This window comes from Talpa occidentalis, unplaced genomic scaffold (assembly GCF_014898055.3).
Source record: "Talpa occidentalis isolate TD23 unplaced genomic scaffold, MPIMG_talOcc4v2.1 talOcc4.15, whole genome shotgun sequence".
Lineage (NCBI taxonomy): Eukaryota > Metazoa > Chordata > Mammalia > Eulipotyphla > Talpidae > Talpa > Talpa occidentalis.
Genome location: NW_023601543.1, coordinates 81,094,545 through 81,121,387, shown reverse-complemented (window position 1 = coordinate 81,121,387; position 26,843 = coordinate 81,094,545). Strand labels below are relative to the sequence as shown.

General features: G+C 45.6%; 1 protein-coding gene across 1 annotated transcript in view; it reads left to right on the top strand.

Annotated features, from left to right (window-relative positions):
* Positions 1-21,714, top strand: part of REPS2 (RALBP1 associated Eps domain containing 2) — a 169,482-nt gene extending 147,768 nt beyond the window's left edge. Inside the window, 4 exon segments of the mRNA XM_037512653.2 lie at positions 4,610-4,693; positions 6,469-6,614; positions 12,165-12,270; positions 16,404-21,714. Of these exon segments, the coding sequence (XP_037368550.2) occupies positions 4,610-4,693; positions 6,469-6,614; positions 12,165-12,270; positions 16,404-16,472 (405 nt within the window). The 3' untranslated portion in view covers positions 16,473-21,714.
* Positions 21,715-26,843: the final 5,129 nt, after the last annotated feature.

Genomic DNA, 26,843 nt, shown 5'->3' with positions numbered 1-26,843 from the left:
TTACATGAGAATACGGAGTTGAAGGGAGTATATTTGGAACTGCTGGGTAAGCAAAAGCAGGCACCTCCCTTTACCTCACACAACCTCCGAGCAAGTGAGGCGCTGTGTGTTCTGTGAATTTCCAAGAGGGAAGTAGACCGCCAGTGTCCCCTGAGCTTATCTGTAGAGTCTTCTCCTCTCTGAACCAGGGGCTGGCAAACTGTGACCCGTAGTCCAAGTGTATCCCAGCACCTGTTTTGTAAATAACAGTTTATTGGAACACAGCCATGCCCACTTACTGTGTTGTCTGTGGCCACTTTAGCTTTCAGCCAGAGAGTTACATGTTTGCAAGGGAGACAGAATGAATGACTTTAAAGCAGAACATTTCCTACCTGGCTCTTTACAAAGTGTATTTGCCAATCTCTGTTCTAAGTAATTCATGGAACTGGTATTCCCTGGAACCCCTATTTGAGGGATACTGCTGTAAGAAAATATAGATGGGTTATCCTAGCACTTCTTTGTGATGGATCTGCTTCATTTTATTCAGCTTTTGTGCATCCACATTTCTTCCCTCTTGCTCTAAACTATTTTCTCTCTCAATCATTTATTCATTGTCCAAGATCAAAACTTGGCTTCCACGTGTCATTATTCTTTCCCTTAATCGCATTCCATCAGTCACCGAGCATGGTTCAGTCACCACTCTAAATAGCTCTCAAATCTGCCCGCCCTCATTCCTACCAGACTGGTTTAGATGATCATCTCCTCTCATCTTGTTTTCTTCTTCAGCTCTCTGATTGAATTTCCTTACCCCAGGTGGGTTGCTCCCAACCTGTTTTGCTCACTGGCTCTAGAATAATCTTTCTAAGAGGCAAATCTAGCCAGATCAGTTCCCTACTCAGAATCCTCAGTGGCCCCTATGACCCTCAGGATAAAGTTCAAATACTCAACATGAATGTGTCTGCCAAGGATCAGGAAAACAGAAACCACTCTCGATACCTCACATTGGAAACGATTTCATTCAATGAGGTACTTTATGGAAAGAAGTCAGTGGGCTCGAGGAGCAAACAGGAGGGAACATGGCCACAGTCAGGTTTGCCACAACTTTCTGAAAATAAAGACACTGTAAGAACTAAAGGAACCAGCTGAAGATGCTTGGGTCGCCTGAAGTCATTACAAGATCTCCTGACTGCGGAAACCCATGATTTTCTTCCTGTCACTGCCAGGGAAGTAATAACATGGCTTCTGTTTTCTTTCATCTTCTTGATTTCATCTGAGTGACTCTCCATAGCAGCCAGGAACCCTGTGGGGAGGAGATTCTGTAAATGCAGTTCCTGGCCTCCACCCCCTGCAGTAAAAGGAAGTGCGTCGTCTGTGAGACCACATGTGATCCCCTCCACTGCCTGTCTCCAGTTTCGGCTCTTCTGCTCCTCTCCCCACTTTCACCCTTATCCTGCCCTGCTGTAGACGCATACTGTAGACATACTGGTGGGTCTTTTAAGCAGCCCAGAACAACTAGCATCATCTCTAAGTGTTTGTGCGTCAGAGATTGAGGAGCAACTGATCTAATCTCGGCGGTTCTGGCTCAGGGTCTGTCATTGGCCTGCGGGCAGAATGTCAGCCAGGGCCATCGTCATCTGAGGGCTCAACCAGGGCAGGACGATCGCCTCTGGGATGGTTCTGACACAAGACTCTTTTTTTTTTTTTTTTTTTTTTTTGTGAGACCCTCGCTGGCGGCCAGGGAATGAACCCGTGCTCGCTGCAGAGGCTGCGGGCAGCCTCGCAGCCCAGCGCTCAACCGCTGCGCCACCAGGGGAGGCCCTGACACATGACTCTTGACAGAAGACCTTACTTTCTTGCTCGGGGACCCATGTTAGGACTGCTTGAATGTCCTCCCAGCACAGCAGCTGTTTTTGTCCAGAACAAGCGAGGAGAGAGAGAGACAGGCAGACGCCGACCAGTGAAGGAGGCGCATACTCAAGTGCTTCCCCTCTTTGGGGAGCGTATTGCCTGGTGTATCAGGTCTGGCTCCCTAGCAGCAGAACCTGAGATGAGGATTCTTGGAAAGTGACACATCAGCTATAGGAAAGAATATCTGTATAATTGAATGAGAGAATGAACCCTTCTTCTGGTGGTGAGCCACGATGCGCAGGCTTTCGGGGACCTATACCCATTTGTGAGAAGCCAACTGAGCAGGGGCCATACTGTCCCAGCAACCATGGGAACAGACAGAGCCCCAGGAAGGTTCTCCACATCCTACGGGGCAGTGCCTTCCAAGTGCTTATGACCTAGCCATGCTTTTCACTGTAAGATTAGAATGAAAATATGTCTCATTTGTGGGCAGGGGAGCATAAATATTAAAACACACACATATATGCATATAGAGAGCTCATATTTTAATATTAATACTTATGTTTTTTCCCCTCACCACCCTTCTTCCTTCCTCTCCCCCCTCCCTCTTAACCCAGAGCCCCCAGAATGTTTACTGATGTCCACTAGTTTTTGGAAGTGCTTGATGTTGTCATGTTATCTGCTGTGTGAATGTTCAGCGTTTGTTTTTAATGTTCTGACTTTGCTGCATATAATCTCTCAAATTCCCACCATTTTGTTGAAAACAGATGCATTTCACCCTTTCTTATGGCTGTATAGTACTCCGTGGTATGTATGTGCCACATATTCTTGATCCATTCGTCTGTGGAAGGAGCTGTAGGCTACTTCCATGTCCACACTATTGTGCGTAATGCCGCTGTGAGTATTGTGGAAGCTGTGGGGTTTTGTGTTGATGGTTTCTGTGGACAGCTGCCCAAGAATGGAATGGCCAGATCGTATGGTACTTCCATTCTTAGTTTAAGATAAATCTAGATTCCTTTCCATAATGATTTCACCAGCTCACATTCCCACCAACAGTGTAATAGAGTTCCTTTTTCTCTACATGCTCTCCAGCACTTGTTGGGGGTCTTTATATGAACTGTTCTCATGGGTGTCAGGTGGTCCCTCATTGCAGTTTTAAGTTGCACCTCTCTTTTAAGAAGTGATGATAGACATTTTTTCATGTCTTTTGGCCTTCTGGATGTCCTCTTTGGTGACTTGTCTGTTCGTATCTGCTGCCCATTTATTAATTGGGTTATTTTGGTTTTTTATTGTTGAAGTGTATGAGGTTTTTTTTATGTATCTTGGATAGTCATTCCTTATCCATACTATATTGTATATTTTCTCCCACTCAGTAGGGTCTGTTGAATCATCTTGTATTTTCTTTTGCTGTACAGAAGCTTTCTAACTTGAGGTGTATGTATTTTTATTTATTTATTTATTTATTTTAAAGATTTATTTATTTATTTATACAAGCACTGGGTACAGGCAGAAGTGCGGGAGGGTGAGAGGATTCACCAGAGCCAGAGCGGGGAACAGAACAGGCAGACTGATGAAGTACACTGCTGAGGGGAGCAGCAGGCGGCAGGAGAGGTCTGCGCTCCATGTGGGACTCTCGCCCGGCAGCTGGGGATTGAACCAGCGCTGCAGAGGCTGCGGGCAGCTTCGCAACCCAGCGCTCAACTGCTGCGCCACCGGGGAGGCCCTGTATGTATTTTTAAAGGCATCTTATAGTCAACTTCAGTGAGCCTTGTCCCAACAGTCATTATCCTGGTTTGCCATATCCTGGCTGGGCACACGCTGTCACACATGGAGGTGGGGGGTGATAGGTGGGAGAGGACCGCCACTTGCATTCTTGATTGTAATCCGCACATTTGTTTCCTTCACAAGATTCAAGCGTTGGCTTTCAGACAAGTGAACGAAACTAGCAAAACTTGGGACAAGGGCATGTTGTCCCAGGCCCTGTGACGTGCTGTGGTGTGTGTTTCTATTGTGCAGACTAGTTTGCGGGCAAATGGAGGATGAAGCTCACTAGAATGTGGAAGTCACGTTAGTTCGTAGGGAGGGTTTTTCTCAGCCTGGTAACATTTCGCATCTCTGGCTAACAGCAGCTGAAAGCAAGGTCGGCTAACACTGCAGCCTAGTGTAGTGTGGCAAGCTACGTGCACAAAGCTTTAGGGCGTGGGGGACTTGGGGAGTAGCACGTCATGTGGCCTGCCCGTGCTGTGTGCAGGCTGCGGGTGCCGTGTGTCCAGAGGGCTTTGAGGGCAGGCCTCGCCAGGCTGCGCGCCCTCAGCAGCCTCAGCCCTTGCTCTTGCATGCTCCCCCACATGCACACCTTTTTAAAGGTAAGGAGTCGCTTCCCCTAGAGCGCTTCTTTTTTATTGATTATTCAAATTGAAGTCTTAAAATTGCGAGTAATGTTTTCGTGTTCACGCTAAACTTTTAAGTTACTTCTCAGCCCTGTTTTTTCCGATAAGCTTGCTTTTTTTAAGAGTTTGAACTTGAGAAGTGTTGGGTATTTTTTAGTGCAGTGTATGTCCAGATATAGAAGAAGGTGCCACGATTCCGTTCCCTCAAGTTGAGTAATTCTCAAAAGGGGTGAGAGGGAAGAGTAGGACCCACAAGGCTGAGCGGGTCTGACCATGCTTGGCTGCTCGTTGGTCTGAATCCTTTCTGTTGGTGACCGTTTTCCCACATGCTCCTTTTTATGTCAGTTCTTCTGTTTATGCATTTTTATCCTCTTTGTGATCTTTTGCTACAGTCTGAACAGGCCTCGGAGGCTGAGTTGCACCCCCAGCTGAACAGAGCCCCCTCCCAAGCCGCCGAAGGTAGTCCTGCAAAGAAGGTAAGGCCAGCATGAGGGCGCCGCTGTGGTGTGCTGAGGCGCCCGTCCTGGGCTTGTCGCCTCTCTTAGCAAATCTACCGTTCAAGGGTTTTTACATCCTGACGTGAATGTGCAAGAACCAGAGCTCATAGGATCTGGGTTCTTTGTGAAGATTAGGGTCCTGATCTTGATGTTACTGACAGTTTGTATTTCCACCTTCAACCTCCTAGCTACACGTGGTGGCCTTGCTTTTGACAGGATGAAGAGGTGCAGTGGGGGCAGGTCAGATGCTTTTAGCAAAACTCCACACTCCTGCTGATGAGCCTCCAGGAGCACCCTGGAGGAGGGGTAGTCTCCCCCTTTCTGTCTTTGTACCATGGTCTCCTCTTGCATCCCATCACCTTCACCTCAGCCCACTCATGTCACTGAGTCACCTGTCATCTGCTCAGCAAGCACCACACTCACTCTCGTCGCCACCTCACCCTCCTCTTGTCCTTCCCATCAAAAGCAGTGGGCCCTGGGCCCCGGAGCCCAGGCGAGGCAGGGCCTCCGGGGAAGTAGGTCAGCTCTCTCCTTCGGAAGACACTGGCTCTTTTGCTTGACTTCATGTTGAAAGAGGGGGTCGGGGAACGACGAGCGCGCTACAAGACCATTACAGACTTGAAAACTTGAAAACTTCCACATGCCCCAAACTGAGACCAGAGCCGGTTTTGTCTTCAGTTAGAGAAGGCCCAGTGGGTGAGACGCACGCAGCATTTGAAAAAGACTGGGATCACGCAAAGGCACGCCACGCAAAGTACGCAGGAGCAACCTCAGTGTACTTCCAGTGACAAAAAGAGGTCCTAGACTGCAGGCGTGAAGACCCGCTGGAATCTGATGCCCAAGTCCCTCCTCTGCTTTGCTTTCTTCATGTTTGATTGATTTGCTGCTAGATTGCAGAACTTTCTAGCTTGGGGAGCACAACTTCACCCCTCCACGTGTGCATGTGCCTCACTCACCCTCCCACACTGTCCAGGGCCACAGCTCCATGCCCCCAGGCTCTCCCCTGCCCCTTCGTCCAGTCTGGGAAACAGTTTATTTTTCATAATCCGAAGAATCATTCTTGTTTCGCTCGCTTGTTTTCTCTGGTTATTTACATCCCACGAGTGACTGAGGCCATCCATTATCTCTTTCACTTTCTTATTTCACTTAGTATAATCTTAACTGACCAAAATGTCCCAAGATTCATTTATTTTTTTGTCCCAAAAGGCACTATTTCATCATTTTTAAGAGCTGAGTGGTATTCCATGCGGTATGTAGTCCATAGTTTCTTTAGCCAGTCGTCTGGCCACGGGCATTTCGCTGATTCTGGCGCTGGCTATTTTGAATAATGCTGCTATAAACAGAAGTGTGAGTAAGTTTTTTTGAGTTAGTGTTTACATATTTTGGGGGTAGATACCTGGTAGTATGGTATTCCCGTTTTCAGGGTTTTGTTTTTTTTTTTTTTTTTTTTTGAGGAATCTCCATACTCTTCTCTATAGAGGCAGCACCAAGTGACGTTCCCAGCAGCCGTGGATGAGGGTCCTTTTCTCCACCTCCTCGCCAACAGCTGCTGTTGCCAGGCTTTTCTATATGGCCCCTTCTCACAGGGGGGAGGCGCCTCGTTCTTGCCCAGCCGCGAATCAGCCCTGTATCTCCGGCTGTGGGTAGAGCACCCCGACCCTGAGCAAGGGGCCAGAGGGCCACGGGGATTGACATGGTGGCGGAGAACATTTGCTTTAACTTTTTGATTTTTTTGTTCTGTCTTTAATCCACAGGACATGCCGTATTCTCAGCCTCCATCAAAGCCCATCCGTAGGAAATTTCGAACTGAAAATCAAGTTACAGAAAGCCAAGAACCTTCTGCCCCTGTCAGCGGGCCGACTCCTGTAGCAAATGTGAAGCCTCATCCAACCGTCCAGAAGTGAGTAGGACACGCAAATGAGAGGGAGGCAGAAACTTCCTTTTAAATCCGCGGCGTATGTCAGGGTCAGGCCTTGCATTTACACTCACACCCTTGGGGAGCGTCCCTTGCGGGCTGTCGTCACACCGGATTCATCTCCTTAATGGAGCTTTTACATAGAAAGAGGTTTTCTAAGCACTAGGACCTAACGTGAGCCAACGGGCTATGGTTGGCTTCGGGCTGGCTTGATTTCCTTCCTTTCCTTTCGACCCCTCTTTTGAATAACATCATTGTCTGCTCCATTTAGGGCGCAGTAACTAATAAAATAAAATGTTCTCTCCAGGTGAGCTGCTGAGTCCAGGATATGAGTAATAAGCAACTCTAAGGTTTCATCATCAGTGTGAGCTGCCGAGAAGCGCATAAGTGGGTTTTTCTTAGGAAGAAGTTGGTGTGATGGGTTTCTCCCCCCACGGCTCGGGTGTCTGTGAGGACGGACTTTGGGAAAAGAGAGTTGCTGGAGCAGCTTGGAGACGGAGCATGCTGTGTGGCAGTACTGTGCCTCAACTGCTGTCAGCCTCGGACTGCTGCTCTGCTCTGCGAGCCAGGAGTTGTCCTGGACAGCCCGGGGCATTCCCAGGAGCCAGTAGGCACCGTCTGCCGGCCTGTGTCAAACGCGCAGTGTGGTTGGCAGTCTGTTTCCCTTCCTCCCGCGTGGCAACCTTGGGGCGGCTATGGTGTTGCTAACTGGACTCACCTACCGTTGCCAAGTAGAGAAAGATAGTACAAGTTGAGTTTAGAAGCTGCCCTTGGCATTCCTAGGAAGAAGTTAGGGCCCCGGGTGAAGGTTAAGATTTTTCCCATCTTGACTGGGACCCAGAGGTCCCAGTGTATAGTCCTTAAAATATTGTGCAGCTGTTTGAAGAAAACCTAAGTCATCTGCACTCAGAGAACGCAGAAATTGATTTCTTTCTTATGTGAAAGTCTGACTTGGTACGTAGTCCAGCGGCAGAGGCAGTTTTCTTGTGGTCTTCTAGATCAGCCCGGGTGTTGCATTCATCCTTGTGGGGGAAGATGGCTCACCACGAGCACGTTCCAGACCCCAGAAAGGGGGGAAGGATGAAGGGAGAGAACACAGGTTACCTTCAAGGGCCTAACTCGGCAGTGGCACACGCCGCACAGTCAGGCGGCCTCACGTGACTACCTGCAAGGGGAGCAGGGAAATGGCAGTTTCTCGTTGGATACCGTGTGACCAGCTCAAACAGAGGATGGTGTTAGAAGGAAGGTGTAAGAATAGGTTTTGGAGCATAGTCTGCCACAGAAGCTTGAGTGTCCAGTGCCTCACGGTGCTGCAGTTCTAGAAGCTATGTTTACAGTTGTTCCCAGCTTTGTCGGGGATCAACGCAGTCCCCGCAGAGCAGGAGGGCCTGCTCTTGCCCCTCCCTCGGTCTGGGGTGGAGGTACTGCCACTGTTGTAAGCTGGACACACGAACCCTGATGAGTGCTTATGGTGGGGCATCGAGTAATGATCAACATCTTTTAAAAGAGCTTTCTATTTTGAAATAATCATGGATTCAAGTTGAGGAAATAGTGCAAGAAAGTCCTGAGTATCTTACACTTAGCTTCTCTCAGGAATTACATTTTTTTTTTTAATCAGGAATTACATTTTACCTAACCAATATAAACTCCAAGAAAATGAATTAAGACAGTACCTGTGTATGGGTCTGTGTCATTCGATCCCACGTGTGGAGTCTTGTAGCTACCACTGTAGTCAAGAGACAGAAGTCACGTCCACCCCTCCTCCCCACCCTTCCTTACCCCCCTGGCAACCATCGTTCTGTTTCCCATGCCTGTCATTTTGAGAATGTCATGTAAGTAGAAGCACACAGCATGTGACCCTTTGTGTTTGGTTCACAAGGGGCATAACGCCCTTGTTGTCCATCCAAGCAGTTGCGGGCATGTCCGGTCAGTACTGCTAAGCACTGTTCAGCGGCAGGGATATACCATGTCTGTTTAGCCATTCGCCTGTGGGGAGACATTTTGGTCGTGTCTAGTTGTTAAGTATAACAAACAGTGTGACAGTATAACAGCAGTTACAGCCGCCGTTAGCATCTGTGTACAGGTTCTTGTGTAAATGTATGTTTCCCTTTCTCTGGGATGAATGTCCAGGGGTGTGATTGTTGAGTTATGTGCTAAGTGCGTGTTTAGTTTTTAAAGAAATTGCCAAGTTGTTTTTCAAAATGGCTGCACCATTGTACATTTCCACCAGCAGTGTTTGACAGATTCAGTTTCTCCCACATTCTTACCACCATTTGGGATTATCACTATTTTCATTCTAGTGATCCTAATAGGTAGTGCGGCCCCTTCATGATCTTAATTTGCATTTCCCCAAGGCTTGTGATGTTGACCATCTTTTCATGTGTGTATTTGCCATCATCCATCCTCTTGGGTGACATGTTCTTCATGTCCTTAACCTGTTTTCTAATCAAATTGGTTTTTTTTTTTTTTTGGTTGCTGTTGAGTGTTGAGAGGTCTTTATATGTTCTACATGTAAAGCAATTGTCAGATCTGTGGATGGCAAATATTTTCTCCCAGTCTGTCTCTTGTCTTTTTATCCTCTTGCACAGAGCAGACACTTTTAAAATTTTGATGAAGTCTAATTTATTTATTTCTTTTTCTTTTCTGGATTGTGCTTTTGGTATCACACCTACGGACTCTTCACCAAGCGCCCGGTTCCGTAGTTTTTCTCTTAAGTTTTCTTCTAAAATTTTATAGTTTTATGTTGTACATTTAAGTCGGTGACCAGTTTAATTTTTATGTAACATGAGATTTGGGTCAAGGTTTATTATTTTTTGTCCATAGACTTGCTTCACCGTTTAAAGAGGCTCTTCTTTCCCCCTTGGCTTACTGTTGCACCCCTGTCAAAAGTAAATAGATTATACTTGTGTAAGTCTGTTTTGGGGCTCTCTGTTCTGTTCCATTGGTTTGTGTGTCTTTGCCAATACCACACGGTCTTGTTGCTGTCTTTACTACTTGATTGCTGGGTATTCTAGCTATAGAGTTTTAATTCTCCTGCTTTGTTCTTTTTCAAAATTGTTTTCGGTATTTGTAATTCCTTTGACTTTCAATCTAAGTTTTAGAATAATTTTGTCTTGAGCTGGGATATTACTAGGAATTGTGTACCAATCTGGGGAGAGTTGATGGCTTTACTGAGTCTTCCGATCATGAATATGATCTATTTCTCCATTATTTAGATCCCATTTTATTTCTCTCATTAGTATTGTATAGTTTTCAGCATGCAAGTTCTTTACATGTTTTGATAATGATTTCATTTGGAGTCTTTGTAAATGATATTGTATTTTAAATTTGGATTTCCAGGTTTCATTGTCAGTATGTCAAAATACTGCTGATTTTCATGTGTTAATCTGTCCTGCAAACTCACTTTGATTCTTACCGAAATCACTTATTAGATCTAGGCATTTTTTATAGATTCTTTGGGATTTTCTACATAGACTGTCATGTTATCTGCAAGTAGGAACAATGTCATATCTTTGTTCTCAATGTCTGTACCTTTTGTTTCTTTTTCTTACGCGACTGTGCTGGCTAGGACTTCCAGATTGTGCTGAAAATAGTGATGAGAAGAGAAATCCTTGCTTTGTCTAATCTCAGGGGAACCATTCAATTTTTCATTAAGTATGATGTTAACTTTTTTTTTTTGGTAAAAGTTAAACTTGAGGAGGGTCTCCCTGGTGGCGCAGAGGGTTAAGACTCAACCGCAGCCACCGCAGCACAAGTTCCATCTGCCGCAGGAGCAACCCACATGGTGCAGCAGACCTCTCCTGTCTCGCCTGCTGCTCCCCTCAGCAGTGTGTTTTAGTGGATCTGCCTGTTGTTTTCCCCACTCTGTCTCTGGTGAATCCTCTCACCCACCGCACCTCTGGCCTGTACCCCAGCTCTTATATGCATAAATAAATAAGTCTTAAAAAAAAGTTCAACTTGAGGAGGTTCACCTCATTCATAGCTTTCTGAGTGGTTCTTTTTTTTTTTTTAATCATAAATGGGTATTGAATTTTATGAGATGCTTTTTCCGCATCAGTTACACTGTCATATGACTTTTGTTCTTTTACCTGCTATTGGGGTGGATTACATTGATGGATTTTTGAATACTGAGCCAGTCTTGTACCCCCAGAGTAAGCTTCTCTAGGTCATGGGTATAGAATTCTTTTTATATATTGCTGAATTCTGTTTGCTAATATTTTGTTAAAGATTTTACATCTATATTCATGAGGGGTGTTGTGTCTAATTCTGTTTTGCTATGGCTGCTTCCTTCCAAGTCCTCTGGCTAGAGAGAGGAGATCTTGGAGGGATGTTTCTCATCTGTCCTCATTGGCATTTCTGGACTGCTGACTTCTCCATATCCAGTTTGGAATATATGAGGCAAAAAAGAAAACCCGGGAAATTTACTGCTGTGTGTCTCCCCGGCTACTGAGCTCCCTAGCTTGTGTGACTTTATCACACCTTGGTTGGGGTCATTTTACATACACCGTCCAGGGTTCAGCTGTCGGTGGGCAGGGTAGAAGGCAGTGCGTCTACTCTGTCTTACCCTAAAACCAGGTGTCCAGACTTCATCTTTTTGAAAGTATGTTTTGAAGTCTCTTCCCTGCCTATGTGTATGAAAAATCAACCTTTAACTCAACACTTGTTGTGGAAAGGGAGGGTGCGGTGTGCAGCCTGGCAGGGCACCTGGCGCGGTGTGAACACCCACCGCCTCTGCTGCGGTCAGTGTCTTCCAGTGATTGCGAACATGTCTGTCTTTCTAGGGGGTTTCATTTCCATTTTCCTTTGAGAATTCATGACTCTTGTTGTGGGGCATGAGGATATAGTGTTAACACCATGTTGATTTATCATCCCAACCGTAGACAGTTTTGTGGGGCAAAGAGGATGCCAGGAATATCCAGGGCTGCACAAACAGTAGCAGCAGAGACTAGTGGGCAAAGGGCGACCTGCGGTTACCCTGGTTAGGCCTGTTCTATGGATTTGCTGTGACTGGGCTTGGGGGTATAGATGTTAAAAGAGTCTGTGTTTTTCTCTATTGCTGCACGTGTGTGCTGGTGAGGGGACTTGCATGTCCTCACACTCACGCTCGGTTATTCGTGCCTAATAACAGAAACAGAGCAGAGTTATGTAGGCTGGCTAAATTAACATAGGCATTTTGCTAAAGAGAATGTTCTTCTATTCTGTTTTCTTTGCGCTTTCCACAGGGGCCACCTGCCCTGGAAGAAATACTTATTAGAATGTCTTGGCTAAATGGAATTCAAAGTGTTTGAAAAGGCCCAATTCATAGCTTTTCTTCAAGTGACAAAATAAAAACTTCTGCAGGTGTAAATAATTCATCCCAACAAATTTGTTTCGTGTGGGGCCTGCCTGCCTGCCGCTGAATATACGATTTTATTTTTGGAGTCCTGTGACATTAGCCTCTTGTTAGTTTAGCACTTCCCATGAATCGTTGAGGTCTGGCCTGCGAGGGTCTGGACCTCCGAGTTCTGTCCCACTAAGCCGCCTGTCCTCCCGCAGGCAGTCCTCCAAACAGAAGAAGGCCATCCAGACGGCTATCCGCAAAAACAAGGAGGCGAACGCGGTGCTGGCGCGGCTGAACAGTGAGCTCCAGCAGCAGCTCAAGGTAAGGAGTGTCGTGGATTTGGACATGGCTGGATGATGTCTGCCATGATTCCATGTGAGGTCACATCCGCAGGTCCTGAGGGTTGGCACCTAAGCCTTTCTTTCCAGGGGTCCGAGGTCTGTCTATTACATCCTGGCCCTTTCATCTGGCCGCTTAGTTTTGTTTAGACAAACATTGGCTGAGCGTCTGGTTCCATCCCTGTAGGTCAGACTTGCCCCTCTGTTCTCATTTGGAAGGCCGAGGATGGCTGTGTTTTAACTTCCATGGGGTGGTTCTTACATGCTTAGAGGGAGACTGGACACTTTAATGTGTGGGCTGCATAGGGTGTGTTAGTTGAAAGGAGGGTGAGGTGTGAACACCCACCTTCAAAGGCTGTTTGAAGTATTCTCTGCTACTCAAAGCTTTTGGGTAAGCCCTTTCTTTCGGTCCTCTCTGAGCGACGCTGTGCTGCTCAGAGCAAGCAGGTGACCCTGGTACTATCAAAGCCCAGCCCCTCACTTGGTACCGTGCAGTGGTTCCATATCACCTTCTCAAGGACATCACCTCTGCCCTCGGGGACATCACCTCTCCCCGATTCCTCATCCCGGTCACGCTCTCCTACATTAGTGTCCCCGGGCAGCTATGGCACAGTGCCACAGACTCGGTGACTTCAAGTAACAGGCGTTTAGTCTCTCACGGCTCTGGAGGCCAGAGTCTGCAGGCATGTGTCAGCAGAGCCGTGCGTGCTCTCTGAACACTCTCAAGAACGACACTTCTTTCTTCTTCCCACTTCTGGTAGATGCTGGCAATCCTTGGCATTTCTTAGCCTGTAGTTGCATCACTTCGGGTTGGCTGGATGATGTCTGCCATGATTCCATGTGAGGTCGCATCCGCAGGTCCTGAGGGTTGGCGCCTAAGCCTTTCTTTTCAGGGGCCCTAGGTCTGTCTATTACATCCCGTTTCTCTCAGATTGTTCCCGTCTGCACAGACACAGGCCCCCGCATTGCCCACTGGCCTTCACCCCACAGCCTCCTCCAGCCACTGCCCCAGGTCTCTGGTCTCTTAGTTTCTTCGGCACCATTTTCACTTACTGTCTTTACTTTTTTGCCAGCAGTTTTCTTTCCTCCACTTCAGCGTGACTTCACTTTCCTCCCCTGACAGCCCCCTCAAGGCCAAGCCCAGCGGACCGGTTTTAATACTGTTGGCTTTTCGGAAGGATCCTGCACAACCAGCCATTCCTCCTCTGAAGTCGCTTCGCTCACTGGCTTTGGGGACACTGGACTTTCCTCACTTCCTGCTGCTTTCCTTGCGCTTCCTGCTTAGCACGCTCAGCTCTCTCTTCTTTGATTTCTTGTAGAGTCCTTTCTTTGGCCCAGCGTTTTATTAAGAAGCATTTCAAACAGAAAAGACAGCTGAGAGAAACCACGCAGTGAACCCTTTCACAGCCATCAGCTCGGTTCTGCCCTCGGCACTTTCCCCTGCTTGTGCTCCCCCGTTGTCTGGCCGCTCCTCTGTCCATCAGGCCGTCTGGCGCTTGACATGTTTGCAAGTAAATGGCCGTCACCCGTGTGTTTCCCCTAACTGCCTTAGCACACATCTTGTTATGGGCTTATGATATAAATTTTGCATGCAACGAACGCACACCTCTCCAGGGTGCATTCGCTGCGTTGTTAGCAAGTGCATGTGCTTCTGGAACCCAGATCCCAGTCAGGAACATTGCAGTCACCCCTGGGAACGCTTTCATGTTCCCACTCAGGCCCGCCCTGCCCCACGTACGCAGAGGCGACCACTGTTCTCAGTTTCTTAGACCACAGTGTTGGCTGTTCCCTAAGTTTATCGTAAATGATGTCCTTTAACATGTACTTTTGCGCAAAGCTTCTTTCACTTAGAAATATGCTTTTGACAGTTGTATTTGTTGTCTCACGTGTCAGGAATCCGCTCTTCTTGCTGAGTGGCGTTCCATTGTGTGACCATGCCAGCTCGGTCGTCAACTCTATCAATGTACATCCAGGTTTTGGCTATTTTGAGTAACACGGTGTTCTTGCGTAAGTCTTTACCTGGGAATAATGTTCTTTCTCTGGGGTAAATATCTAGGATTAAGATTAGTAGGTGATGTGGTGTGTGTGATTAGTTTTATTAGAAACTGCTCATTTTTTCCAGCGGTTGTAGCATTCCGTACTCCCACCACTCATGTAGGGGTCTCCCCTCGCCCCACATTCTTACCAGCATCGGCTGTTTTTAGTCTTTATATTTCGCCTGTTCTATGGTGATGCAATTTTTACTTTTTCTTAATTATGTGGAGCGCTTTTCTCTGTGGTTATTTACCTTTTGTATATTTTATCTTCTGAAGTCTCTTGAAACAATTCGATTATTTTTGAAATTGGGGTTTTGTCTTGTGCACACTACGTTGGGGCTGCTGTGCTTGTCTGAGTTTTGGCTACTTTGGGTTCCTCGCGGAAATGGTGTCCTTTTGGGTGTTGCTATTTCACGTAGCATAACGCCCTCCAGGGTCATCCATGTTGTCACAGTGGCAGGATTTCCCTTATTTTTTAAGCTGAATAATATTGCATTGCATGTGTATATGCTTTTCTGCTTCCATGTCTTGGCTCTCGTGGCTAATGCTGCAGTGAATAGGGGTGTGCGGGTAGCTCTTTGATTTCAAATCCTTTGGATATGTGCCCAGAAGTGGGGCTCTTGGATCCTATGGTAGTTCACTGTTTTTTTCAGCTTTATTGAGATATAATTGATAGTACAGCTTGTGTAATTTTAAGGCGTATAGCATGTTGATTTCATAGACTTACGTATTGCAATATAATCATTGCGGTATTGTTCGTTGGCACCTTCATCACATCACATGCCTTTCCTGATTCAGAACCCTCAGTCTCCCCCACCCCCCCACTGCACACACGCACACGCACACACAGACTTTGAATCATGAATCTCCTTATTCTGCTCTTCAAGCCCCCGCTGAACTCTGATGTCAGCCTCTGCTCTATCACACAGGCCTTTCGTTCATCAGACACGCCGAGTTCGTGCTCCCCCTGCGGCCTGTGCAGTTGCCATTTTGCTTTCCTGAGTATCTTCCCCCAACATGTTCACATGGCTCTCCCCTCACTTCATTCAAGTCTCCGTTCAAATGGCATCACCTCTGAGAAGCCTCCACTTCCCACCCTCTCTGCCTTTCTCCCGGATCCCCCATTGCTCTCTGTCCCACCTCTGATCTATTTTCTCCTGGGAGTATCCACTTTTTTACCTTGATTGTTTTTCTCTAGCCATTTGGGTATAACGGCTGTGGGGGGATGGGTCTGATCTCTCCTGTGCTTTGCTGGGAACATCCCACCTCAAGCAGAATCTGGCCCATGGTAGATGCTCAGAGGCTGTTGGCGGGGTGGGCAGGAGGGCGGGCGAATAAACACTTGCTGAGCTCTGCTTGATTAGCTCGTTAGTTCTTTCAGGGCCTCTTGGAATTGAGACTTTATATGAAATTCTTTCCCACCTTGACCAATTCTACGTAAGAATCGGTGTCCCCAGTCTCTCTGCTGGTAAGTCTGTTTTAGGGCTGGACGTGTGAATTCTCCAGTAGCACATTGCTGATCCCATTTTCTGCCTTTAGCCAGGAAATCATGCCTTCAGCCATATTTTGTGCAGGAACCTGGACGAAACTTGTGTGGTGTGATGACCAGTGCACCCTTCCGTCCTTCGTGCTGCCCGAGTATGGTGCTCGGCTAGATAAAGGAGGGGTTGCAGATAAAAATTGAGTCCTGGTGCGTGCCTCTCAGTACTAGGAGCCTGCTTTTGCTTTTCCTCTCCCTCCCACTCAGTTGTTTAAAATTCTAATGTCAGCCTCTGCCAGCCACTGGTCCTGTTAAAACCGAAGGTGAGATTAGAGTGGCAGGAGAGGGTGGAGTTGTGTGTCAGTTTCATTGGCGTATCCTCAGGAAGGGCTTCAGAGATCACGCGCTACGAAGCCTCCTTTGTCTAGTCACCCGCTTTAAATATGCCGCCATCCAGTCCGCTTGTCCTCAAGTCACATGGCACATAAGTGTTTGTGGGTCTGGTTATGTCTCTTTCTAATACCTGGTGAAGTAGGGGTGAACCCACGAAGTGACCCCTTTGCTTTTTTGTTTTTCTTCTTTCTGATTTGTGTCGTGCAGGAGGTTCATCAAGAACGGATTGCATTGGAAAACCAGTTGGAACAACTTCGTCCTGTCACCGTGTTGTGACCCCCGAGATTCAAGTAACAGTGGGTGACCTTTTCTGCCAAGATCTTTCCTTTGAATGTTTCAACCCAACTACTTGTCATAGATGTCTGATTGTGTCAAAAGCTGTGAGCAATGGCATATAATCCACATCACCCTTTCTCTTGTACTTCACGTGTGCATTTTATTGTGGTGGAAAAGAATACAGCTGATTTTCACACTTGAAATTGTAATTATCAGTGGAATTTATCTCCAATTCTCAAGGTGTTAGATGTTGCTCCTTACCAAAAAATCAGTCTTCTAGTAAATAAAAATAATTTAGAGCATTATTTATTTAAAGACTTTATAATTTTTAGAAAACCTTATAATCCAGTACTTTCAGGATGCTTGTTTTATTTTTGTATATGTATCCTATATAGTAGGTTGGTTTCCTGCATATTTGGAATTCCTGCCAGATAGTCTTTGGCATGATGATAATAAAAACTAAAGCTAAAATAAAACAAAAGCATCAGATTCAGACTGGCACTGTGTCCTCCCACCCCTATATGCCAAAAATTGCTTCTCCAGTGCCATTTTGATACTCAGTCTAGCTATAAATAATACATGGCTATTGTTTTCTATGGAATGTCAAAGACTTATTGGGTCTTTCCACCTCTGTAAAGTGGACATTTTGCCAATGATCTGTTTAACTTAGCCAGACTAGGCCATCGAGTCAGACAACTCAGTGCTTTCACATAAGCTTTTGGGTAAGCCCATTTCGCTTTAACTGCCTCGCCCAGTCAGAGTAAGGACATAGTTGTCGGGTCTCTACTCTTACCCTGCATGGGACAGCATATCTGTAAATGCATGAGTCTGGGAACCACCATCAAATAGGAAAGGCTGATGAGACTGTTTGGACCAATAAATATTTGTTGTCTGAACCCATGTATTCAAACAGGGAAAGAGGGGGAAATGATGGTTACCACCAATTTAACAATCTTAGGTAATTATTGTTGTCTTTGTTATTTTAACGTGGATTGTGAGGATGAGTATATTGGGTGTGAAGAAATAACAGTTTGTTCTCTGTGAAGTGTATCCTTGGGGAGCCGTTGGCTCGTGGGCTGTCCAGAGGAGCCCAACCGACTCCGGTGTAAATGTTGTAAAACAAAAGCTCCAATCACAGACATGGTGCCCTGCAGCAGTGCAGAGAGCTGCTGCTTCTGCACGAGCCCACGCTGAGCCAGGACTCAGCGCCCCTCGCAGGGACGCGCACAGCAGCTTCACCGGCACTGTGACATGTGACACATGCAGGAAGCGCTGTCTCTTGTGCGTTTTGCTCACTTATGCATGTTTAGGGTAGCAGGTGGGTGTGCCAAGGCTCCTTTTTCAAGTGGCTTAGGACAGGCTTGCAATATGGAGGATTGAGCCTTGATTTCAGTCGAGTGGAGAGCTTTTAGAAAAAGTAGGCGTTTATTTAATGCTTTCACGTCAATCTTCTAATGGCAGAAGGGGAGGACTCAAACAGATGATGTTTTTCCAAGGAAAAACAAATTGTTGACTCTATTCTGTGCATATTAAAGGATTTTGAGGGATTGATTTTGAAAATCAGAAAACTTGGATTTCCTTCCCTTTAAGCATTTTTTTCCCCCCAGGCTCTGGGGGAAGGGTTTTGGATAAGTGCAAGCCCTTCCCAAGATCAGGAATAGATCCGTGCAAATTTTTTAAAGTAACCTCTTTTCCCACGTGCTGAGATCAGGGGCTGCAACAGTGTGCAGCAGTGTCCTCGTGGCAGGCATTTCACGGCGTTTGCCTTCTGGGACAGTCAGTCCAGACACGGCTGGCGTATGCGCTTTATCTTGTTCTCTAATGCGTATGTGCTCGCTCGGGATAGCACTTCACATCCATTCAGCAGACATAGGCACTAAGGAATGTTAGTCTGTATTGTGCATGAGAACTTTTGACATGTTTTCCCCCCATCAAGCCAATGCCAGAGAGAGCCAAATGAGGAGGTTGGGGTTTTGTTCCATCAGCTTGAAAACCAAGCTAATGGTTTTCGATGAAGACCATTGAAGGGAAAAATTTGCATTGGACAATGAAAGTCCTATGAGTTGCATAGTCTCACCAATAATTTCAGATAGGCATTGCATTAAAGCACACACCGGGAATACCTGTACTCAACCTTCTTGATGGCACTTAATAGTAGCTACCGTTTATTAGTTGCTTAGAAGATTTTTAGAAGACATTCAAATACATAGGCACATACACCTATCCTTATAGCTTTATCACCTAACTCGTGGTCATCCTCTGTTTCTCTTGTCTTAGAGTGTGCATTTGGAATTTAGGATTATCACTCCTGATAATCGGTCTGTGAGTCTTTTATGTGATTTATGGGATGGCTGGATTTTTGAAATCACTATTATACCTCTTCTGTAAATCAACCATGACGGTTCAATGACCTTGTTATTTAAGTGTCTTCCCCCACAGGGGTCCTGTAGTCCCAAGGAAGAAAACGCAGTCAGAGCTGTTAGTGGACTGAGTGTTTCCTGTATAGTGTTTCCTGTATAGCTGTGTCGCTTTTGTAGTACCCCTATCCTGCAGGACCAAGAGGTAGGCCATCTGGAATGGAGGTGCATGATGTCATCAAGGCAGGTATTGGCATTAGTTAGAAGGATCTAACTGCTTTATCAAAATATTAGAAATGTGCTTTGGGCCTAAATGGGAGAGGAAGCAGCTTAACTGGAAGCTATGTCCATTTTGCTTTCACTGGAAAATGGAGTGCCAGGCTGGGGACCTGCACCTATCTCCTGCGGGTTGCACATGTGCCCTAAGAAGCCACAGGTCTGGTCCACGAATGCAGAGAGAGAGAGAGAGATGTAGCTAGTGGCAGAACTGGGATGTCAGCCCGATTCTAAGTTAAGTCTTTTAGCCCCTAGCAGTACTGAAAATTGTTTAGAAGGGTTTCTTCTGTTTACCATATTGAATTCTGTTGACTTAGTCAGCTTTAAAATATGAAAACATGTTTTTAATGAGTTTTAGGTATTTCTCTTGGACTGAAACAAAAAATAAAATCTGAAGGGAAAGAATATGATTAAGCTATTTGTTCTTCTGAACACCTCACCTTTCATGATGCAATATATTACCCTGAGTTTGTTGGCAGAACTTTTGACAGCTGTTGCTTTGAATGGATTCCATTCCTGTATTCCTGATGGGAGTTTGTTTTTAAAATAGACTACTGTGATCGAAATGAACTCAATGTGTAGTAAGTCATAGTTTTCTTCAATATATCTTTGGTTACTTGGATCACAGATTGTTCAATTTCAGCATATTTTAGGGTGAGTAATCAGAAACATGAATTTTCCTTTGATATCCTACCAATGTCTGAACTATCATAAAGCATTGTTCTATTCATATGTGACTTGATTCTATAGCCTGTTTCTTAAATGATCTCACAACCGAGGTAATCATAGATGTGTAGAAGATCAATAAGGGGAGAATGAAAAATGGACGTGTTTCTTGCAGTTAAGATGCTCATTGCCAATGTCGTCTTCTAAGCCCAGCAGGACCTCCATCGCAGTGTAGCGCCTCGGTGCTGAAAGCATTCTTTCCACACACGCTGGAGTCACACCTCCTGACTAGGTATCACCAAGGGACTGTGATTTCTTAAATATAAGAAAAAAGAATTTGAAATGTCATAGCACCCAGATCTTCCCATGTTGACAAGGAGGATTCTGTAGGCTGTGGTTTAAACATTGTGAATAGGGACAAAATGAGTTATCACTTGAAAGGCCGTTTTCTCTTCTAGTTAAACGGAACACTAGTAGCTTTGGTTTCTCTTTCCAACTGGTTTACTCTGTTTTGAGTGAACTTTTTTAAAACTCTGATTTCAAAAGGAACACTTGAATTTATTTTGAGTTATGGGTATTTCAATTTTTTTTTTTTTGCTTCATGACTCAGTGGGGCCCAATTCCCAGTAAAGATTGAGGATTTGGGTTTTGGATTCTGGGTTGGCATACCTTGCTGCTCCTTCGGCATAGGCTAAGGAAGACTGCCCAGCCGTGCCAATGCAGCAGTCATTCATGGCAATTGGAATGTGAGTCTTACCTGTGAGCCACCCTGCTTGCTTCTTTGTGAGAAGTGCATCCAGGAAGACCCTCCCAAGAGCAACTCAGAACAGCAGGCATGGAGGACCAGGCTTTTCAAAGCAAGCGCAACATAAGAGCTGCTTCCCTTCCCCAAATAGGCTTTCAGAGACTGCCTTCCAAGTGCCCCCCGAAATGGCCCATCCACAAGTGGAAGCCGCTTGTCCCAGGCACACCATTGCTTCTAGGTGTGTGTATAGTTACTTCCTACGTTGACTAACAAATGATGATAAAGGAACATTTTCTACAATGGCATTGTAGGATTTTGATTAAAAGAACTTGTTCTAGTTACAGAAACCTTGCTCTGCTCTCAACAGTTGGAGAATATTTATTTTTTGTGTTTTGTGAGTTCTCTTGTTCTAAGCTAAATTCATGGCCATGGGAGGTTGGGGAAAGTGGGTTTGTACCTGAAGACCGAAGGATGCTGAACTTATAGGGAAACTTAAAACCTGAAAGCACTCTGCGGACAAGACTAGATCCTAACACTCCTTCAGTTAGCAGGATGGAAAAGTGGGTGTGATAGCCCCATCAGGTGGAGGTTGGTTCAACTGAGCTGTGTTGTATTGTGTTGTTTTGTTTGAAGGTGTCTTGTGTGAGAGCTTCCATTGCGTCCACCTCGGGAGCTGACTCTACCCTTTCTTTAGCACCATTGCTTTTGTCTTCAGCACAAATAAGATGTTCAAGTGAGCCAGGGGCAGGAAGAGCCATTTTCACCTTTGTAGCTATGGGCCAGGACAGATAATGAGCTGATGGTCTATTTTAACCTTGAAAGTAAAAAATGTATATTTTTTCACTACAGGTACAATGAACAGTAAAATGAGTAATGGCAAAGTATATATTTGATGCCTACTATCTTTTCATGATAATGTGCTAACAAGTTGTGTTAATATTTTACTCAGTCTCATTTGTTTGCTAAGCACTGGGAACATTATGTATACTGGTCTTAAACATAAATACAGGGTTTCCTATATTTCGATTGTGACTTGTAGACTCAAGCTAACCTTACTGCCTCTTTTCACACTTGTTGGTAACTCTGTGAAGAACATAGTAGGCTAAGAATCGCCAACTTTGGAAAATGTATATGATGTGAACTGGGGTGCTATGTTAAAAATAAATGTATGATAACGAAGTGTGGCTTTTATGGAGTCTTGGTGTCATTATATTGTGATCTGCATTTGATCTGGTGCACTAAATGCAGGTGACATGAAAAGGAATTGGAGGTCTTTCCCATTAAATCAAAGTCTGAGAGTTGGTTATTTTTACTTCCTGGTGACCTGAGCTAGGTCCTTCAGTGTCTGTACACAGCCAACACCAGGCAATCATGGGATGCCATGGCCAATTCGCAGTGTAAAGATCCACTGAATTGAAAACTTGGATTAATGTGGGACTAGGTTATTTGTCAGTATTCTTTTTACACAAAAATATCTCCATAACAATGTTCTTTGCTGGCGTGGAGGGTGAAGGAGAAGGCATCAGGAAGAGCTGGCTTGAAATCCTGACCCAGTGATCTGGTACCCCAGTTGCAGTTTCTTACCTTTAAAATTTGAATGATTTAGGAGGTACCAGTCTTATCTCTGGTGGGGTTTTATTCCACTTTGTGGATGTAAATGGTAGGCTACAAATAGTGTATTTCCAATCTGGTAGATCCAAAGGCCAAACTAACTCTGGAAAAATCATCCATTATTTAGCTCATAAGCTTGGATGTTGGGGATTCCAAAGCATTGGTGGGTCACTGGGTCACTCACTTTAGAGATAAGAGATCTGGGATCATCTAGACGAGTAGTTAGCAAAGTGTGGTCCCACAACCAACAGTGTCAGCATCATCTGGGAACTTAGTTGAAATGCGTTTCTTGAGACTCACCCAAAGCCAGTTGAATCAGGATTGCTGGGTGTGGGCCTAACCGACTTTGTGTTCATAGGCCCGCTGAATGATGCCAGTGCTTACTAAAGTTGAACTACTGATCTAGCCAACTTCATTTTATGGCCAAGGAAACTGTTGTGCATGAGGTGAAACTGACTCATCTAAGGTCTCTGCTAATTCAGAACAAAGGATAAAAATGCTCCCAGGGCAGACTTTCTGCTGTGCTACGGTGTCTGTTCATGCATTTGTACCCTCTGAAATGACCTGCCTTCCATATATACTTACTCTGTCCCTACCATGTATTTAGCACTATGTTAGGAGCCAGAAATGAGACCTGTAAAATAGAAACCCTTCCCTTTAGGAGTTCACAGAGACCTAAAATGAATTGCAGTGCAGTGTAGGGTAGGTGTTAGGATGTACTAGGATAGGTAAACTGCTATAACAAGGAGCCCCAAGAGTTCATTGGCTTGATATAATGAAAGTATTTTTCTTACCTTACAGTCCAGGGTGAATGGGTATTCATTGTGCCATTTTCTTTGTGGTTATGCAGGGACCCAGACTTCTCTCTCTAGAGCTAAAAAGTTTTCTCCTTTTAACCCATGTGTGGAGAAAAGAGACTAGAAAGAATAGTTTCTTTTCACAGTAGTGACACTATGCATGTTTAATTTCCTGGAACTTGGTCACATGATAGCAGTTATTAGTGCAAGGCAGACTGGGAAATGTAGTCTAGCTTCAGCTCATGAAAAAAAGTTGTGGTGAGCACAGTGTCCACCAGAAGACACAAGGCCTGGTCACTCTGAGAACATATAGGAGGGGCAGCTAATTCAGACTGTGGAGATCCAGGAAGACTTCATGGAAAAGTCTTAGCAGAGGTGTAGGCATCAACTAAGAAGGGTGTGTTCTGGGCTGTGGAGACTGTGTATGCTAAGGGAAGACAGGGTAAGCATGGTGTATTCTGAGGACTGCAAAACATTCTCCTCTGGCTGAAATGGGTGGAGACAGAGTGGTGGGGGTGGCGTGGGGGAGAGGATGTGGCAAGAGTTGGGCAGAAGGCCAGATAGAAGGCCTTGCAGTGTCGTGAGAAGCAGAAAGCACCCTGAGATTAGGCTCCTTTCAAAATGTAAGCACAAATGCATGATGAAGTCACTGATATTCAAGGAGTGATTTGTGTTCTCCCAATTTTTTCCTACCCCCTAGAAAGGAAATGCTTCACTGGAAGATTGTAAACTAGTGTTTCTGACATGAACCAAACCTCTTAGTTTGATTTGTTACACATCTTCTGGCGTATGTTTGGAGGAAGGACCGAAGCCCAGAACACGAGGGACCAAACCCTGGTAGGCAGGAGTCTGAGTAGATGACGTGAGACTTTCCACCCGCGGCTCGCCCTTTTGGGGGAAGATATCAGGGGCCCCCGAAAAGCCAAGCAGTACAGGGATGTTCTGTTTCTTTGGCCAGAAGACTTGTAAGAATGTAGAAATGAAGAGCTCAGAAATTGAAAGTGTGAAACTCCCAACTTTTTTGAACAAGAGTTCTCAGTTGAATTTAACATTTCTGAAATATCCCTGAGCCCAGGGGAGAGAATCCCCCAAGTGTAGCATCCTCATGGCAAACTCCAGAGTCCTGCCATATTGTTTTTCAATATCAGGTGATCTGGAAGTGTGGTTTGTGTTTGCAGCTAGCTGATTTCCCTGCTCATCGCATTTTTCTTTCAAACTTAAAATTGATCTTTACCTTTGAGGATAAGATTGTGTGTGATTGTACTACAACCAAGCCGTACCATCCTTTTATGTGCCCTGAGATTTTCTTGGCAGATTGGGCAGAAAAAAGGAATTGACACAGAAATTGTGTGAAAGTTTTAAGATTCACCTGTGAGTACCCTGTAGTAACAGAAGCAAAAGCAACATCAGCAAGAAGACATAAATATTACATGTATCTATGTGTGGATTTATGTCTTCTGCTGATGTTGCTTAAGCTTATGATATTTATTTTTAAAACAGTCGTAACCACAGTAATTGTTTAAAACATAGGCCGACATTATTTGGAGGGTTGAGAGGAGCATTTTATCACTGACCAATGTCTAAACAATTTTAGTGTTGCTGGTGCATGGTGATAATCAAAGCAGACTGATTTTTTTTTTTTTGTTTATCATTTTTAAATTTTTACAGAGAACGCACCCCTTTCTACCTGGGACAGACCACTCCCATTCTTGGTCCAGCACCGAGGAACAGAGCTCAGCCTCCCACCCTGTGTTAGATTTATTCAAAGCTCCAGGGCTGAAGGAAAGCCAAGGGGAAGAAAGATAATGCTTGGGGGATGAAATAAAGGAAAGCAATGCAAATTAAATACAGATACAGAGAATTGTGATTCAGGCCTTTGAAATGTAAATGAAATTGGCTTGAACCTCAACCCATGTGTGGTGGGAGCCTGCATCTCAGTCCTTGTGGGGTTCTGAGAGGCAGGGGTCATGGTTCAGGGGCTGAGGTCTTTTCCTCATCTCTTTGGCTCTGGTGAGCTTGTTAGGAATTGCTTAGAGGGACCTGAATGTTTCTCCCTGAATGTTGTTTACACAAGACTGACATTGTGTATGTGCGTGGAAGATGCGGGGCGGGGGTAATGGGCAGTGTGGGGGGGAAATGGGCAGAATTTAGAGACCAGGACGATGGTGCTTGTAAATAGGCCACTTCCAGGCCACCTGTCGCACAGCTCCAGGGGACACTGGGCCTTGTACTCGATGTGAGAGATGTCCCGGGAGTGTGGTGCAGCTCTGCTGGCTCCAGCTCCCTGCTGCCTAGGCCGCCCTCAAAGTGGCCCTCCCCCCCCACCCTGTAGACATGGTTCTGCTTCGGCTGAGGGGAGGTGGAGCCTGGGGGCCCTGCCAGTCATTTGAGCCCCAGTGCGGTTCCTGCACCTTTTCTGTTTCTACACCAGGTGTAAGTCGGTAGTTCTCCACTGGGCACCATTTTGCCCGGTGCCCAGGAGAACATTTGGCAACATCTGGAAACTTCTGATTGTTGCAACTAGGTTATCCTGTGGGCTGAGGCTGCTGCTCAGCATCCCACAGGGCATGGGCGGCCCCCCCCAAAGAGTGACCCGGCCCGGCATGCCCTGGGCTTCTCTCCACTTGCCCCTGTTACAGCAGCATAGCTTCTCCTTGCCGCTCCCAGGGACGCCCCGTCCTGGGGCCAAAGCCACTGCAACAGGCCCTGATGCGAGAGTCCATTCATTTGAAGACCTCCAGGATCCGCAGTGTAAATGAGCGACACAAATCAGGAGGAAAGTGAGTCCTGGCGTTGGCCCATCCGCCTTGGTGCTGGGGAGCAATGGGCGTGGGCTGCCCAGAGGACGCTTCTGCGCTGTCTCTGAAGGGAGCCCTCCGTCACTGCAAAGCTCATTATCACGCCTTCCTAACCCCCCCCAGAAGGTCCCTTTTGTGATATTTTCTTTTTTGTTGAGGCACAATGGACAGGCACCGACTTTGAGTGTTCATCCTGAGGAAGAACGAAGTTGGAGGATTTACTTCACTAGATTTCAAGACATATTATCAAGCTCCAGTAATTAAGTGTGCGGTATTGTCGCAAACATTACACAACTAGATCAGGTTACCGAAGAGAGCCCAGATCCACATCCACACACATACAGCCCCTTGATTTACAATACAGATGCCATCGTAATTCAGCGGGGAGGAGACGGTCTTTCCAGTAAATGGTGCCGGAGCGATTGGATAGCCACGTGGAAAAAAAAAATCGAGCTGGATCCCTGCCATGCACAAAAATTAATTCAATATGGGTCATAGATCTAAATATGAAAGGTAAGACAATAAAACTTCTAGAAGAAAGCAAAAGACAATATCTTCATGACTTTCATAGTTGTTTTTTTTTTTTTTTAAAAAAAACAGGGCATATAAATCACCATAAAGGGAAAAGGCTGATAAGTTGGATTTCATTAAAATTAAGAACTTTTGTGTTACCAAAGCTCACACCTAAGAGTTTTGGTGAGCCGAGGAACAGCAGAACTCACTTGCAAAGCATTGGTCAGAGAATTCTTGCCTCTCTTTTAATGTGTTGGCAGTTATTTCCAACTCAAATCACCAACGGGAAAAACACTCACAGGCCAATTGCAGCACTTGAGCCATGTGGCCACACGCCTGAGACCTCCGAGGGCGCACAGGCCTTCCCTGTTGCCCTGTTTTTGCTTTGTCCCTTGCCTGCCTCTGTGAAGGGAAGAGACGATATAGAGATCTATTTCTCCGTAATCGGCATTTCCCCCTTGATGCTTGGTTAAACTGAGTTTAGTTTTTTTTTTTTTTAATGAGGTTATCACTATTTTATTGAGATATAATTAACATGACTAATTTCATGTTTATAGCATAATGATTTGATACTTGTAGAGGTTGTGAGATGATCACAATACATATCA